This window comes from Oncorhynchus keta, chromosome 23 (assembly GCF_023373465.1).
Source record: "Oncorhynchus keta strain PuntledgeMale-10-30-2019 chromosome 23, Oket_V2, whole genome shotgun sequence".
Classification (NCBI taxonomy): domain Eukaryota; kingdom Metazoa; phylum Chordata; class Actinopteri; order Salmoniformes; family Salmonidae; genus Oncorhynchus; species Oncorhynchus keta.
The window spans coordinates 4,823,317-4,841,168 of NC_068443.1; the positions used below are offsets into that span (position 1 = coordinate 4,823,317).

A 17,852-nucleotide genomic window follows, 5' to 3' on the forward strand; every position below is an offset into this window, starting at 1 on the left:
AAATGGGCCTTCCAAATGGACAATGACCCCAAGCATACTTCCAATGTTGTGGCAAAATGGTTTAAGGACAACAAAGTCAAGGTATTGGAGTGGCCATCACAAAGCCCTGACCTCAATCCTATAGAACATTTGTGGGCAGAACTGAAAAAGCGTGTGCGAGCATGGAGGCCTACAAACCTGACTCAGTTACACCAGCTCTGTCAGGAGGAATGGGCCAAAATTCACCCAACTTATTGTGGGAAGCTTGTGGAGGGTTCCCCGAAACATTTGACCCAAGTTAAACAATTTAAAGGCAATGCTATCAAATACTAATTGAGTGTATGTAAACTTCTGACCCACTGGGAATGTGATGAAAGAAAGAAAAGCTGAAATAAATTCTCTCTACTATTATTCTGACATTTAACATTCTTAAAATAAAGTGGTGATCCTAACTGACCTAAGACAGGGAATCTTTACTCAGATTAAATGTTAGGAATTGTGAAAAACGTAGTTTAAATGTATTTGGCCGAGGTGTATGTAAACTTCCGACTTCGACTGTACATAGCTTTAGGAGTGAAAATAAATAAGACATTTCATTCATTCATAATCTTTATTTGTGCTTCATATAAAGAAGCTAAACAATAAAAGAAAAACAGCATGTTACAAAACAAAAAGTAATATACAAATCGTATACTAACCGTCAAAACAATTACCATTAGCTCAGTTCCAATAAACTAATTGTTAATTTTGATACAGTAGAATAAAGACAACTTTCATAGCAACCTATTTGAAGAGGCTCGTTGCCATGAGAAGAGTAGCAACGGTGGTCAACCGTCTTGCTGAAGAGTTACTGGGGGTGTAGAAGGCTTTTCCTCCAGCCGTGGTCTAACACATGGCTTTTACTCCAGCCGTGTTCTAACACATGGCTTTTACTCCAGCCGTGTTCTAACACATGGCTTTTACTCCAGCCGTGTTCTAACAAATGGCATTTCCTCCAGCCGTGTTCTAACACATGGCATTCTAGGTTTGAGAACATCTCCAATGTTCTTTTAATTTTTTTATTTATAGAGCTGATCACATCTTGGTGAGACGAAGTGTATTGAGCTTTACAGCGAGAATCGTGGCACCTGCGGCATAGCTGATCTCTCTCAAAATCCCATTCCAGCAGTCCTCCTCAAATCTGTGGGGAAAGGAGAAAGTGCATTGTTCATTGTCTGTGGATTTTCTACACGGATCCAGCAGCACCATTTTAAGATGAATCCCTTTTAATTGAGTCAATTCTCAGTGGCTATAACTAGTTGTACTGACGCACGTTCAGCCAATGTTGCCCTTAATGGGAATTGTTTATTATTACAACAGTCTATAACTGCCCTCCAGGTGTTGTTCATCTGTGGTTATCTACAGCAGGGGTTTTCAAACAAGGCATTCTATGTATTTGAACGAGCTAGCACACCTGATTCAACCTGTCAACTAATCATCAAGTGAATCAGGTAAGTGAATCAGGTAAGTGAATCAGGTAAGTGAATCAGGTAAGTGAATCAGGTAAATTAATCAGGTAAATTAATCAGGTAAGTGAATCAGGTAAGTGAATCAGGTAAGTGAATCAGGTAAATTAATCAGGTAAGTGAATCAGGTAAGTGAATCAGGTATGTGAATCAGGTAAGTGAATCAGGTAAGTGAATCAGGTAAATTAATCAGGTAAATTAATCAGGTAAGTGAATCAGGTAAGTGAATCAGGTATCAGGTAAGTGAATCAGGTAAGTGAATCAGGTAAGTGAATCAGGTAAATTAATCAGGTAAATTAATCAGGTAAGTTAATCAGGTAAATTAATCAGGTAAATTAATCAGGTAAGTGAATCAGGTAAATTAATCAGGTAAGTGAATCAGGTAAGTGAATCAGGTAAATTAATCAGGTAAATTAATCAGGTAAGTGAATCAGGTAAATTAATCAGGTAAATTAATCAGGTAAGTGAATCAGGTGTGGTCGTTCAGGGCTTATCTCTCGTAAACATAAATTGTACTTTAGCCTCTGACTGAGCATCTGACCAGATTATGCAATATTTTAGTTATGGGTTAACCGAGAATAGTTCAGGGATACAACAATGTTAACTGTCTGGGAGTCCCAGAGGAGAGGTTTAAAAAACAACTGATATTCAGTATGTAGTGCCTATGAATGATCTATGAAGTGTTTATAAGACTTAATAAATGCTCTATAAAGTCTTTCATAAGTTGCTATAGCACTAACATTCAGATGTCGTTCATCTCAGTGGGTTGTGGACATTAACAGTATGCAGTGCTTTATGAATGCTCTATAAAGCACTATGTAGTGTGTATGAATAATGCTTTATAAGATATTATAGAAATTACCTCCAGATGTCGTTCATCTCAGTGGGCTGTGGCTCTTCGCTGATCTCGCTGGGCATCATGGCGAAACCGCCCACAGCGTACAGACATTCTCCCATGCTGATCATGTTCATGGAGCTACGCTCCTGGGGAAACTCTACAAACTCTGACCACCTGGAACACAGCACACACACACACATTAAAACACGCATTATAATAAGATAATAGCACACACATTAAAACACACATTATAATAACATGTACTAAATGTAACCCAGGCAGTTCTGTGAACCACGCTCCTGTAATAAATAACCATGCCTGAAACCAAAATACTTCCCACTGGGCAAATTCATTGAAATGACGTAGAAACAACGTTAATTGAACCAGTGTGTGTCCAATGGTTTGTGTTAGCTCCCTGAGGTGATGTCCAGGCTTTAGTTCAGTAGGCTAACATAGTCTTGTAATAACCCGGGTTCAAACCATAGTCTATTACATCACCTAATGAATTAATGACATGAAAAAAAAATGAAAAAAGAAAATCAAGTACAGTCTTAGGGCTCTATTCAATCAAGTACAGTCTTAGGGCTCTATTCAATCAAGTACAGTATAGGGCTCTATTCAATCAAGTACAGTCTTAGGGCTCTATTCAATCAAGTACAGTCTTAGGGCTCTATTCAATCAAGTACAGTCTTACGGCTCTATTCAATCAAGTACAGTATAGGGCTCTATTCAATCAAGTACAGTCTTAGGGCTCTATTCAATCAAGTACAGTATAGGGCTCTATTCAATCAAGTACATTCTTAGGGCTCTATTCAATCAAGTACAGTCTTAGGGCTCTATTCAATCAAGTACAGTCTTAGGGCTCTATTCAATCAAGTACAGTATAGGGCTCTATTCAATCAAGTACAGTCTTAGGGCTCTATTCAATCAAGTACAGTCTTACGGCTCTATTCAATCAAGTACAGTATAGGGCTCTATTCAATCAAGTACAGTCTTAGGGCTCTATTCAATCAAGTACAGTATAGGGCTCTATTCAATCAAGTACAGTATAGGGCTCTATTCAATCAAGTACAGTCTTAGGGCTCTATTCAATCAAGTACAGTCTTAGGGCTCTATTCAATCAAGTACAGTCTTAGGGCTCTGTTCAATCAAGTACAGTCTTAGGGCTCTATTCAATAAAGTACAGTCTTAGGGCTCTATTCAATCAAGTACAGTCTTAGGGCTCTATTCAATCAAGTACAGTCTTAGGGCTCTATTCGATCAAGTACAGTATAGGGCTCTATTCAATCAAGTACAATCTTAGGGCTCTATTCAATCAAGTACAGTCTTAGGGCTCTATTCAATCAAGTACAGTCTTAGGGCTCTATTCAATCAAGTACAGTATAGGGCTCTATTCAATCAAGTACAGTCTTGGGGCTCTATTCAATCAAGTACAGTCTTAGGGCTCTATTCAATCAAGTAGTCTGAGGGCTCTATTCAATCAAGTACAGTATAGGGCTCTATTCAATCAAGTACAGTCTTAGGGCTCTATTCAATCAAGTACAGTCTTAGGGCTCTATTCAATCAAGCGTTGCAGATTCCACATTAGAAACGTAAAAGGGTAATTTCCTATTGAGCCGACATATGCAGTGTTTACCGGGAATGCAGTCTTCTCTAAAGAGGAGACATTGTGGTTCAAATTTCAAATCACGCCTTTAAACGCTGAAAAAGAGCCCTTACTTGTTTGTAGCGATGTCATAGACCTCTACAGTGCTGGTGAGTCCTGTGTCTGTAACGCCCGTGGCCACGTAAATCTGGTTATTGTGGACCGTCACAGCGAACAGAGAACGAGCCAGCTTCATAGGAGCTAGCTCCTTCCACTCAAACTTAGTGGGATTGTAGACAGACACCTTCCGTATGCACTTCCTAGGGGACAAAACACAGTATATAAACTTAGTGAGTAACGTGTTAGCATCACGTGCTAGGACAAAATGTGACGCCATAGTGAGTAACGTGTTAGCATCACGTGCTAGGACAAAATGTGACGCCATAGTGAGTAACGTGTTAGCATCACGTGCTAGGACAAAATGTGAAGCCATAGTGAGTAACGTGTTAGCATCACGTGCTAGGACAAAATGTGAAGCCATAGTGAGTAACGTGTTAGCACCATGGCCAACTACTTTGGTAACACAGGACCTAGACCAGGTTGAATTTGTGTCCCTGTCCATTGATGTGTCCAATCATGGACATGTAAAGCTGCTGCCAATAGCAGTCAGATATGGTCAGATATATGGTGGAAACACATCTGTGGAAACAAAACTGCTTGATTTTGTTGAATTGAAAGGAGAAACAGCAGAGGAGATTGCAGCTGAGGTCCTGGTGGTCATCCCAAAACCTGGAAAACATTCTCTGCCGACAACACAAATACCAACTTTGGAGGACTGAATAGCCTGGGGAGAGTCAATGTCCATACCAACGTTAAAAATGCTCAGCAGCGGGAGGTGATTGGCTTGTCCTGCCCACATCATTCATAACACGGCCAGAACAGCTTTGGATAGGATTCCTCTTGATGTTGAGTACCTGCTCACAAAGATATGTGGATATTTTCACCGTCAGAGTAGAAAGACTGAAGGGCTTTGTGAGTTAGTTTGCCAGGAGTACCATAACATTTGAGGACACAGTAATGTTCGCTGGCTGTCCATCCTTCCTGCTCTAGAAAGAGTGCTGAAAAGGTGCCATTGAAATCCTTTTTCTTTCTGAAGACAAATGCCCTGTTGTCCTGCGAGCAATGTTCGAAGATCCACTGACTGAACTTTGGCTGGCCTTTGTCCATGGAAACCTGACCGTATTCAGTGACACGATCAATATACTTGAATGCCAGGACCGCTGTGCTGTGGAGTCCGCTGCAATTCTGAGAAACGTTGAGGCAGAATTGACTGCAAGACGTGATGACAACTTCATTCCCGTTTTGGACTTCTGAGAGAGCTGGAGGAAAATGGAGTCATGTCTAAAGACAGCTTTCTCAAAACATCCCAATCGTTCTTCACTACGGCTGTGAACTACTTGCAAGAATTGGGGAAAGCACACAGATCATCTAAAAGATTCACATTGTCTCCTTTTAAAAAGGCAACCACAGCATGAAGAGATCCAGAAGGCAGCAGGCACACTGCAGGAAAAATGCCCCAATGTGACCATTAATGAGGATGCATTGTGTGACGAGGTTACTGGTTTGCAAGATTTCCGAAAGGGGGGATTGTATTTCACATATACTATTGTTTTTTTTTTTTTCAATTTTGCTCATGTTCTCTTCTGCTCCTATTCTACCCAGACTACCAGGACCACTGATTGGCTGTTCAGATCAGTTCTACCCAGACTACCAGGACCACTGATTGGCTGTTCAGATCAGTTCTACCCAGACTACCAGGACCACTGATTGGCTGTTCAGATCAGTTCTACCCAGACTACCAGGACCACTGATTGGCTGTTCAGATCAGTTCTACCCAGACTACCAGGACCACTGATTGGCTGTTCAGATCAGTTCTACCCAGACTACCAGGACCACTGATTGGCTGTTCAGATCAGTTCTACCCAGACTACCAGTACCACTGATTGGCTGTTCAGATCAGTTCTACCCAGACTACCAGGACCACTGATTGGCTGTTCAGATCAGTTCTACCCAGACTACCAGGACCACTGATTGGCTGTTCAGATCAGTTCTACCCAGACTACCAGGACCACTGAATGGCTGTTCAGATCAGTTCTACCCAGACTACCAGGACCACTGATTGGCTGTTCAGATCAGTTCTACCCAGACTACCAGGACCACTGAATGGCTGTTCAGATCAGTTCTACCCAGACTACCAGGACCACTGATTGGCTGTTCAGATCAGTTCTACCCAGACTACCAGTACCACTGATTGGCTGTTCAGATCAGTTCTACCCAGACTACCAGGACCACTGAATGGCTGTTCAGATCAGTTCTACCCAGACTACCAGGACCACTGATTGGCTGTTCAGATCAGTTCTACCCAGACTACCAGGACCACTGAATGGCTGTTCAGATCAGTTCTACCCAGACTACCAGGACCACTGATTGGCTGTTCAGATCAGTTCTACCCAGACTACCAGGACCACTGATTGGCTGTTCAGATCAGTTCTACCCAGACTACCAGGACCACTGAATGGCTGTTCAGATCAGTTCTACCCAGACTACCAGGACCACTGATTGGCTGTTCAGATCAGTTCTACCCAGACTACCAGGACCACTGAATGGCTGTTCAGATCAGTTCTACCCAGACTACCAGGACCACTGAATGGCTGTTCAGATCAGTTCTACCCAGACTACCAGGACCACTGAATGGCTGTTCAGATCAGTTCTACCCAGACTACCAGGACCACTGATTGGCTGTTCAGATCAGTTCTACCCAGACTACCAGGACCACTGAATGGCTGTTCAGATCAGTTCTACCCAGACTACCAGGACCACTGATTGGCTGTTCAGATCAGTTCTACCCAGACTACCAGGACCACTGAATGGCTGTTCAGATCAGTTCTACCCAGACTACCAGGACCACTGATTGGCTGTTCAGATCAGTTCTACCCAGACTACCAGGACCACTGATTGGCTGTTCAGATCAGTTCTACCCAGACTACCAGGACCACTGAATGGCTGTTCAGATCAGTTCTACCCAGACTACCAGGACCACTGAATGGCTGTTCAGATCAGTTCTACCCAGACTACCAGGACCACTGAATGGCTGTTCAGACAGTTCTACCCAGACTACCAGGACCACTGAATGGCTGTTCAGATCAGTTCTACCCAGACTACCAGGACCACTGAATGGCTGTTCAGATCAGTTCTACCCAGACTACCAGGACCACTGAATGGCTGTTCAGATCAGTTCTACCCAGACTACCAGGACCACTGATTGGCTGTTCAGATCAGTTCTACCCAGACTACCAGGACCACTGATTGGCTGTTCAGATCAGTTCTACCCAGACTACCAGGACCACTGAATGGCTGTTCAGATCAGTTCTACCCAGACTACCAGGACCACTGATTGGCTGTTCAGATCAGTTCTACCCAGACTACCAGGACCACTGAATGGCTGTTCAGATCAGTTCTACCCAGACTACCAGGACCACTGAATGGCTGTTCAGATCAGTTCTACCCAGACTACCAGGACCACTGAATGGCTGTTCAGATCAGTTCTACCCAGACTACCAGGACCACTGATTGGCTGTTCAGATCAGTTCTACCCAGACTACCAGGACCACTGAATGGCTGTTCAGATCAGTTCTACCCAGACTACCAGGACCACTGATTGGCTGTTCAGATCAGTTCTACCCAGACTACCAGGACCACTGAATGGCTGTTCAGATCAGTTCTACCCAGACTACCAGGACCACTGAATGGCTGTTCAGATCAGTTCTACCCAGACTACCAGGACCACTGAATGGCTGTTCAGATCAGTTCTACCCAGACTACCAGGACCACTGAATGGCTGTTCAGATCAGTTCTACCCAGACTACCAGGACCACTGAATGGCTGTTCAGATCAGTTCTACCCAGACTACCAGGACCACTGAATGGCTGTTCAGATCAGTTCGACCCAGACTACCAGGACCACTGATTGGCTGTTCAGATCAGTTCTACCCAGACTACCAGGACCACTGAATGGCTGTTCAGATCAGTTCTACCCAGACTAGCAGGACCACTGAATGGCTGTTCAGATCAGTTCTACCCAGACTACCAGGACCACTGAATGGCTGTTCAGATCAGTTCTACCCAGACTACCAGGACCACTGATTGGCTGTTCAGATCAGTTCTACCCAGACTACCAGGACCACTGATTGGCTGTTCAGATCAGTTCTACCCAGACTACCAGGACCACTGATTGGCTGTTCAGATCAGTTCTACCCAGACTACCAGGACCACTGATTGGCTGTTCAGATCAGTTCTACCCAGACTACCAGGACCACTGATTGGCTGTTCAGATCAGTTCTACCCAGACTACCAGGACCACTGATTGGCTGTTCAGATCAGTTCTACCCAGACTACCAGGACCACTGATTGGCTGTTCAGATCAGTTCTACCCAGACTACCAGGACCACTGATTGGCTGTTCAGATCAGTTACCCAGACTACCAGTACCACTGATTGGCTGTTCAGATCAGTTCTACCCAGACTACCAGGACCACTGAATGGCTGTTCTCAGTTCTACCCAGACTACCCAGACAGGACCACTGAATGGCTGTTCAGATCAGTTCTACCCAGACTAGCAGGACCACTGAATGGCTGTTCAGATCAGTTCTACCCAGACTACCAGGACCACTGAATGGCTGTTCAGATCAGTTCTACCCAGACTACCAGGACCACTGAATGGCTGTTCAGATCAGTTCTACCCAGACTACCAGGACCACTGAATGGCTGTTCAGATCAGTTCTACCCAGACTAGCAGGACCACTGAATGGCTGTTCAGATCAGTTCTACCCAGACTACCAGGACCACTGATTGGCTGTTCAGATCAGTTCTACCCAGACTAGCAGGACCACTGAATGGCTGTTCAGATCAGTTCTACCCAGACTACCAGGACCACTGAATGGCTGTTCAGATCAGTTCGACCCAGACTACCAGGACCACTGAATGGCTGTTCAGATCAGTTCGACCCAGACTACCAGGACCACTGAATGGCTGTTCAGATCAGTTCTACCCAGACTACCAGGACCACTGAATGGCTGTTCAGATCAGTTCTACCCAGACTACCAGGACCACTGAATGGCTGTTCAGATCAGTTCGACCCAGACTACCAGGACCACTGATTGGCTGTTCAGATCAGTTCGACCCAGACTACCAGGACCACTGAATGGCTGTTCAGATCAGTTCTACCCAGACTAGCAGGACCACTGAATGGCTGTTCAGATCAGTTCTACCCAGACTACCAGGACCACTGAATGGCTGTTCAGATCAGTTCTACCCAGACGACCAGGACCACTGAATGGCTGTTCAGATCAGTTCTACCCAGACTACCAGGACCACTGATTGGCTGTTCAGATCAGTTCTACCCAGACTAGCAGGACCACTGAATGGCTGTTCAGATCAGTTCTACCCAGACTACCAGGACCACTGAATGGCTGTTCAGATCAGTTCTACCCAGACTACCAGGACCACTGATTGGCTGTTCAGATCAGTTCTACCCAGACTACCAGGACCACTGATTGGCTGTTCAGATCAGTTCTACCCAGACTACCAGGACCACTGATTGGCTGTTCAGATCAGTTCTACCCAGACTACCAGGACCACTGATTGGCTGTTCAGATCAGTTCTACCCAGACTACAGGACCACTGAATGGCTGTTCAGATCAGTTCTACCCAGACTACCAGGACCACTGATTGGCTGTTCAGATCAGTTCTACCCAGACGACCAGGACCACTGATTGGCTGTTCAGATCAGTTCTACCCAGACTACCAGGACCACTGAATGGCTGTTTAGATCAGTTCTACCCAGACTACCAGGACCACTGATTGGCTGTTCAGATCAGTTCTACCCAGACTACAGGACCACTGAATGGCTGTTCAGATCGGACAGTTCTGTCTTGTCTATAGTGTTCTGTAGTATAGTTGTTTTCTCTATCACAGTGGGCCTGTTCGACTAACTACATGAAACCGGAATTTACCCCATTTCTATTTCACAGATAATAACATTGGATATTTTAATGATATATTGATATGATATATAATAGATAATAACATTGGATATTTTAATGATATATTGATATGATATATAATAGATAATAACATTGGATATTTTAATGATATTTTGATGTTATATATAATAGATAATAACATTGGATATTTTAATGATATATTGACATTATAGATAATAACATTGGATGTATTGATATTATATATACTAGATAATAACATTGGATATTTTAATGATATATTGATATTATATATACTAGATAATAACATTGGATATTTTAATGATATTTTGATATTATATATACTAGATAATAACATTGGATATTTTAATGATATATTGATATTATATATACTAGATAATAACATTGGATATTTTAATGATATTTTGACCACCGAACTGTAAATGTCCCCGGTTTTAATTTCAGAAATCTGGTCACCTCACTTTAAACCTAAAATAAACCTAATGTTGCGGTGATAATTAAGATTTTTGGTTATTTTTTTGTTTGTTTTGTTTGTTGCTATTCTCCAAATAGCATTTGAGAGTTTTTAATTGTGTAGAAGTACACCCCACATTGCCATACCACACCCCCCAAAACTACTTCCTGCGGCTATGATTGTAGACACACAAGCAGCTTCTACATGGCCTGTTAGGTAACACCTCATATCCAGGTACCTCTTATGAATCAGAACCCTCGGGGCATCCGACATTCGGTTGCGTCTGTTATGAAGGTTCTCATGCCGCCCTCTACCGGCGGTGTAACTGTGGTGCCCTAAAGTAATATATAATAATAATATAATAATAATATATATAAAGTACCGGTAAACCCAGTCGTTGTAACGGCGTTCTTCGTTTGTCGAAAGAGAGTCGGACCGAAATGCAGCGTGGTGGTTACTCATGTCTTTAATAAATGAAGAGCGATACATGAAATAACTTATACAAGCAAAACAACAAACGGAACGTGAAAACTAATTACAGCCTATCTGGTGAAACTACACAGAGACAGGAACAATCACCCACGAAATACAAAGCGAAACCCCGGCTACCTAAATACGGTTCCCAATCAGAGACAACGAGAATCACCTGACTCTGATTGAGAACCGCCTCAGGCAGCCAAGCCCATACAACACCCCTACTCAGCCGCAATCCCAATAACCACAAAACCCCAATACGAAATACAACAAAACAAACCCATGTCACACCCTGGCCTGACCAAACAATCAACGAACACACAAAACACTAAGACCAAGGCGTGACAGTCGTTCTGTCTTTATCACGACTGTATAGTCTAAATTACACTATAGTGTCTGGCATTGCAAAAGTAGTAAAAATGTTTTGGTACGAAACAACTTTGCCAGCATTATCATGTCGTCAAATTTACTTTAGATAAATGGCAATGTTGTGAAAAATAGCTAACTAGCTAATGTTAAAATAGCTAACTAGCTAATGTTAAAATAGCTAACTAGCTAATGTTAAAATAGCTAACTAGCTAATGTTAAAATAGCTAACTAGCTAATGTTAAAATAGCTAACTAGCTAATGTTAAAATAGCTAACTAGCTAATGTTACACTGCATCCAAAGTCAATCTGGCGACATCAACATGATGACAACAGGTTTTCCTACTAAATAGTGTCTTTCCTTTGAGTGACATTTTAATTCCAAGCCACTGTAATGCACTTTACATTAAATCTCCATCGGCGCTCATTGACGATGCATTGAGTAGCATGAGTACAAAACAAACGTTCAACACAATATTGTGACGAAACATGCAAACCATGAATAGGGGACAGCATACAATCTTCAAAAGTGTGACTTACTTGCTCTCTGCCTTTCCTCCTATGACGTAGACAAGGCCATTGTGTGAGACAGTTCCATGACCATAGACTGTGTATGGAAGAGGGTCTGACTCGCCCCATTTAAATGACCTGTAGAACATAGAACCAACAATTAGACATTGTCTCTTGTCTGTTTAATTTTAATTTTACCTTTATTTAACTAGGCAAGTCAGTTAAGAACACATTCTTATTTTCAATGACGGCCTAGGAACAGTGGGTTAACTGCCTTGTTCAGGGGCAGAACGACAGATTTGTACCTTGTCAGCTCGGGGGGTTTGAACTTGCAACCTTCCGGTTACTAGTCCAACGCTCTAACCATTGACAGAAAGCTAAAGAGAGAGAGGGGCAGAAACAGAAAAAAGGGGTGGAGTCCCTGTACTGTACTCACTGCCTGTCATAGATCATAACAGAGTCTAGAACGTGTTCTCCCTCTTTCATTTCCTTGCCGCCCACAACAAAGATGGAGTTTTCTGCTTCAGTCAGCCCAAACAGGCAGCGAGGTCCTGGCAGTGAGGGCATCCCCAGCCACTCGCCGCTCACAGGGTCAAACTGGAGGAGAGAGAGAAAGATAACCGAATGGTTAATTGGTACTATCAATGTGGGTCAAACTGGAGGAGGGAGAGAAAGATAACCGAATGGTTAATTGGTACTATCAATGTGGGTCAAACTGGAGGAGAGAGAGAAAGATAACCGAATGGTTAATTGGTACTATCAATGTGGGTCAAACTGGAGGAGGGAGGAAGATACCAGAATGGTTAATTGGTACTATCAATGTGGGTCAAACTGGAGGAGGGAGGAAGATACCAGAATGGTTAATTGGTACTATCAATGTGGGTCAAACTGGAGGAGGGAGGAAGATACCAGAATGGTTAATTGGTACTATCAATGTGGGTCAAACTGGAGGAGGGAGGAAGATACCAGAATGGTTAATTGGTACTATCAATGTGGGTCAAACTGGAGGAGGGAGGAAGATACCAGAATGGTTAATTGGTACTATCAATGTGAGTCAAACTGGAGGAGGGAGGAAGATACCAGAATGGTTTATCAACGGCATAATAGTTCATATCATTCTGCTTGTATTAAGTTAAAGTGTCTCTCGGGCACAGCGAGTTTGGTGACATTGAATGTTATGAACATCTGTTATAACATCCAAAATGTCAGCCAAGCACATAAAGAAGATGGCCAACAAACAGTCTGTCTGAATGTTAATCACCACCAGGCCATGCAGAGAGACATACCTTACTAATGTTTAATAATAGCAGAGAGACATACTTGACTAATGTTTATTAATAGCAGAGAGACATACCTGACTAATGTTTATTAATAGCAGAGAGACATACCTGACTAATGTTTAATAATAGCAGAGAGACATACTTGACTAATGTTTATTAATAGCAGAGAGACATACCTGACTAATGTTTATTAATAGCTGAGAGACATACTTGACTAATGTTTATTAATAGCTGAGAGACATACCTGACTAATGTTTATTAATAGCTGAGAGACATACCTTACTAATGTTTATTAATAGCTGAGAGACATACCTTACTAATGTTTATTAATAGCTGAGAGACATACCTTACTAATGTTTATTAATAGCAGAGGGACATACCTGTAAGAAGTAGGAACTGAGTGGTTCTTCCTTGTTGTCCTCGTTGAGGAGGAATCCTCCAGCCACAAACACCTGGTTCTCCTTGGTTACCAGACTGCAGTGGTTCTTAGGGATCTCTGTCGACTCAGACGCCACGAAACACTCGTTCCCCACCGGGTCATACGCTACGCTCCCCGTGTCGCTGATCATAAGGATCAGGTCCGTCTCAAACATCCCAAACCGAGGGTTATTGTTCAGAATCCCCGGAAGCAAACCTTGCTCATCATCAGAGTCTTCTTCATCTTCCTTGTCACCTGCCATCTTGGACTTCCTGTTCCTTGATCTCTGGACCTCTGGGAGTCGTCCTTTGTGGGCGTCTTTGATCAGCTGCAGCTCTTTCTTGACCTCCGTGTTGGCCTGAATCCACTTGTGATTTTCAACCTTCTCCGTGAAGTAATCCACCGGGATCAGGCGGAAGCGGACGCAGTGCAGGAGATCTGGCAGCTCCTTCACCCTCTCCGTTCTGTCGTAGCCCACCCAGTCCATCAGAGACTCAAACACCACCTAAATGTCCAGGTTAAGAGGACCAGAATGGGAAAAGATTAATGTGTACGTCCCAAATCAATCCATCCATCCATCCATCAACCACCCACCTCCTCTCGGTCCACGTTGAGTGCGTCGGAGGTGATGATGGCTGCCAGCTCGCTGGGGCCCAGCTGGTGGATAAATTAATATACTTTATTGTCAATTGTCACGGAGACAGAAACATTTACATTTTCCTTTAAACGTTTTGCTGCAGTGGGCTAAATTAAGGTCACACAGAGTGTTTCTTGGTGGTCTTAAACAAATCTACTTAGAAACAAAAGTATACACCTCACACACATGGTTATGGGTTTTGAAAAAAGACACCTGGACCATGTCAAATTTAGAGTTGAAATGTATGGAATTTTGAGTTTGCATCCCAATATTACACTTTATATACATCACAGAAGACTAAAATATAAGAACCATTTGACAAAAAAAAAAGTAAATTAATTATGAAATTATGAACAATATGAATAACATTCCACCCATGAGGCCACTAGTCATTTGACTGCAGTAAAGGTCTACCACAATACCCTAAATATACCCCCCCACAAACACACACACTAGGTTACCTGGTGAAAATCCTGGTCCCTGACGATGAGCTGGTAACGCTCACAGATGAACTCTCTAGCTGTGAAAGCCAGGCGGGGACAGTCCAACAGAAGCCCCAGCCTGAAGATAGCCAAGCAGTTCCCCAGCACCAGCTTCTCCTACAGGGAAATATACTAATATCACCTACATTTCCTTATCTTGTTGAAATTCGTCCCCAGCCGGCTCTCTCTTCGACGAGGTCTATTCAAGGTCTATTTTATTCCCCAGCACCAGCTTCTCCTACAGGGAAATATACTAATATCACCTACATTTCCTTATCTTGTTGAAACTCGTCCCCAGCCGGCTCTCTCTCTTAGACGAGGTCTATTCAAGGTCTATTCTATTCCCCATGACCAGCTTCTCCCGATGATGATGATGACAGAGAGACAGAGACAGATGCTAGCTGTAGGTATGAGACACAGACAGAGAAGACGGAAAGAGAGAGAGAACAAGAAAGAGAGAGCAAGAGAGAGAGAGAGAGAGACAGAGAGAAAGAGACAGGCAGAGAGAGAGAGACAGATAGACAGAGACAGATGCTACCTGTAGGTATGAGACACAGACAGAGAAGACGGAAAGAGAGAGAGAGAATGAGAGAGACAGAGCAAGAGAGAGAGAGATAGAGAGTGACAGAGAGAGACAGAGAGAGAAAGAGACAGACAGAGAGAGAGAGACAGATGCTACCTGTAGGTAGGAGACACAGACAGAGAGAGAGAGAGAGAGATAGAGAGAGACAGATGCTACCTGTAGGTAGGAGACACAGACAGAGAAGATGGACGGGATCTGGTACATGTTGGCCACCATGAAGATATCCTGGACGTTCTGCTCTGTCAGGTTGATGTCCGAGGTGTAGATGTAACGCAGTATCATCGCCATGACGCCAGGCTCCACGTCTTTCAGAACGATTTCCTTCTTCCCTCCTTCTTCCAGGTTGGACAGGAACATAGCCTTTGAAGAAGAAGAAGAATCAACCAATCAATCAATCATGATCGATGTTATTATGATTGATGTTAATATATCATATGTGCTCTTTAGTGGAAGCTTTTCCCCAAGGCTGTGAGTGCATACATGTGTGACCTAGCGCAGTGTTTTTTCAAACTCCAGCCTGTGGACCTGTACCGGCCTGCGTGATGTTGTTGACCAGTCCCACAGATGTTAAGTTGACACTGACTTTCTCATTTCTACAATGCCAATTGTTATGTAAGTAACCCTCCAAGGAGGAAGAAGTATAGCCTGCCGGCCACTGAATCACTGTCCTCGCGGGAATCAGAATCACTGGCCTAGCGGGAATCAGAATCACTGTCCTAGCGGGAATCAGAATCACTGGCCTAGCGGGAATCAGAATCACTGGCCTAGCGGGAATAGGAATCACTGGCCTAGCGGGAATCAGAATCACTGTCCTAGCGGGAATCAGAATCACTGGCCTAGCGGGAATCAGAATCACTGGCCTAGCGGGAATCAGATTCACTGGCCTAGCGGGAATCAGAATCACTGGCCTAGCAGGAATCAGAATCACTGTCCTATCAGGAATCAGAATCACTGTCCTAGCGGGAATCAGAATCGCTGGCCTAGCGGGAATCAGAATCACTGGCCTAGCGGGAATCAGAATCACTGGCCTAGCGGGAATCAGAATCACTGGCCTTGCGGGAATCAGAATCACTGTCCTAGCGGGAAAAGGAATCACTGTCCTATCGGGAATCAGAATCACTGTCCTAGCGGGAATCACTGTCCTATCGGGAATCAGAATCACTGTCCTATCGGGAATCAGAATCACTGTCCTGGCGGGAATCAGAATCACTGGCCTAGCGGGAATCAGAATCACTGTCCTAGCGGGAATCAGAATCACTGTCCTATCGGGAATCAGAATCACTGCCCTAGCGGGAATCAGAATCACTGTCCTATCGGGAATCAGAATCACTGTCCTAGCGGGAATCAGAATCACTGGCCTAGCGGGAATCAGAATCACTGGCCTAGCGGGAATCAGAATCACTGTCCTATCGGGAATCAGAATCACTGTCCTAGCGGGAATCAGAATCACTGGCCTAGCGGGAATCAGAATCACTGGCCTAGCGGGAATCAGAATCACTGGCCTAGCGGGAATCCACTACCCACAACCCAAGTTACACAACACCAACAAATTACCTTGAAGAAGGGGCTGGAGGCAGCGAGGACCAAGCGGTGGCACGGGAACTCCCTGTCCTGGATCTTCAAGACACAGTCTACAAACTTATGGTTTTCCAGCAGGTCACAGAGGCCGTCCTGAAGCAGGGTTTGCTGGTACATCCTTGGCTGTTCCACCGGGTCTATCGATAAGGCAGCCATCTTGTTTTTTTCTGTTAGGTTCTCTTCAGGTCCTCTCTTACATCCTATCAACTTGTAGATGTTTTTTTGCGGGAAAGATTTCTAAAATGACGAGGGTATGATCCCTGCTCGCTCCCCACAACAGGACAGCACAGTACTGCCTGTTTTCACAGTACAGTCCAGAGAGAGAGCGAGAGAGAGATAGAGAGAGAGAGAGAGAGAGATGAGGTTGGGTAATGGGGCAGCTAGCTTGTCCACATCGGTAGCAGTTCCTGCAGCTGTCTGTGGCTGTCAGTCTCTCCAACTCAGAGTGTATTTATAGATAATATAGCATATGTAGTCAACACACACATCACTTTACATACTGGAAAGACCCTGTCGTCATTAAGTGGATGCGTCACACTCCTTTTCTCCAACACAGACCTTTCATAGTTCACAATGTTTCAATCCCAAAAGGATCTTTGTCAGGTATGTTTTGGAGAACATTAGTGTGCCCTACTTCACTATTTATAGTTGGGGACTCACAAAGCTGAGGAATCCATTTTGGTGAGTGTGTAAAATGACCTCTCCCTCTCTATCTCTCTCTCTCTCTCTCTCTCTCTCTCTCTCTCTCTCTCTCTCCCTCTCTCTCTCTCTCTCTCTCTCTCTCTCTCTCTGTCTCTCTCTCTCTCTCTCTCTCTGTCTCTCTCTCTGTCTCTCTGTCTCTCTGTCTCTCTCTCTCTCTCTCTCTCTCTCTCTCTCTCTCTCTCTCTCTCTCTCTTCTCTCTGGACAGCCCCACTACCCCATCCCCCACCAACAGCTGACCTGCAGCCCAAAGGGGAGTGTCATGTTCTCCCCCTTCATGCGCCACTCAGCCAGGGGTGGAAAATCGAATTGTACTTGTCACATGCGCAAAAATGCTTACTTACAAGCCCTGAACAACAGTGCAGTTTTAAGAAAATAATATAAA

General features: G+C 43.8%; 1 protein-coding gene across 1 annotated transcript; it reads right to left on the reverse strand.

Moving 5' to 3' along the window:
* Window positions 1–576: 576 nt before the first annotated feature.
* On the reverse strand, window positions 577–17,304 carry klhl40a (kelch-like family member 40a). The gene is made up of 10 exons (XM_052475996.1): window positions 16,744–17,304; window positions 15,346–15,549; window positions 14,586–14,723; window positions 14,082–14,144; window positions 13,450–13,992; window positions 12,226–12,386; window positions 11,820–11,927; window positions 4,042–4,227; window positions 2,347–2,496; window positions 577–1,159 (listed from the first exon to the last, which is right to left on the reverse strand). Exons 1-10 carry the CDS (start codon window positions 16,921–16,923, stop codon window positions 1,054–1,056), a joined length of 1,839 nt encoding a protein of 612 aa, XP_052331956.1. The 5' UTR covers window positions 16,924–17,304; the 3' UTR covers window positions 577–1,053.
* Between the last annotated feature and the right edge of the window lie 548 nt (window positions 17,305–17,852).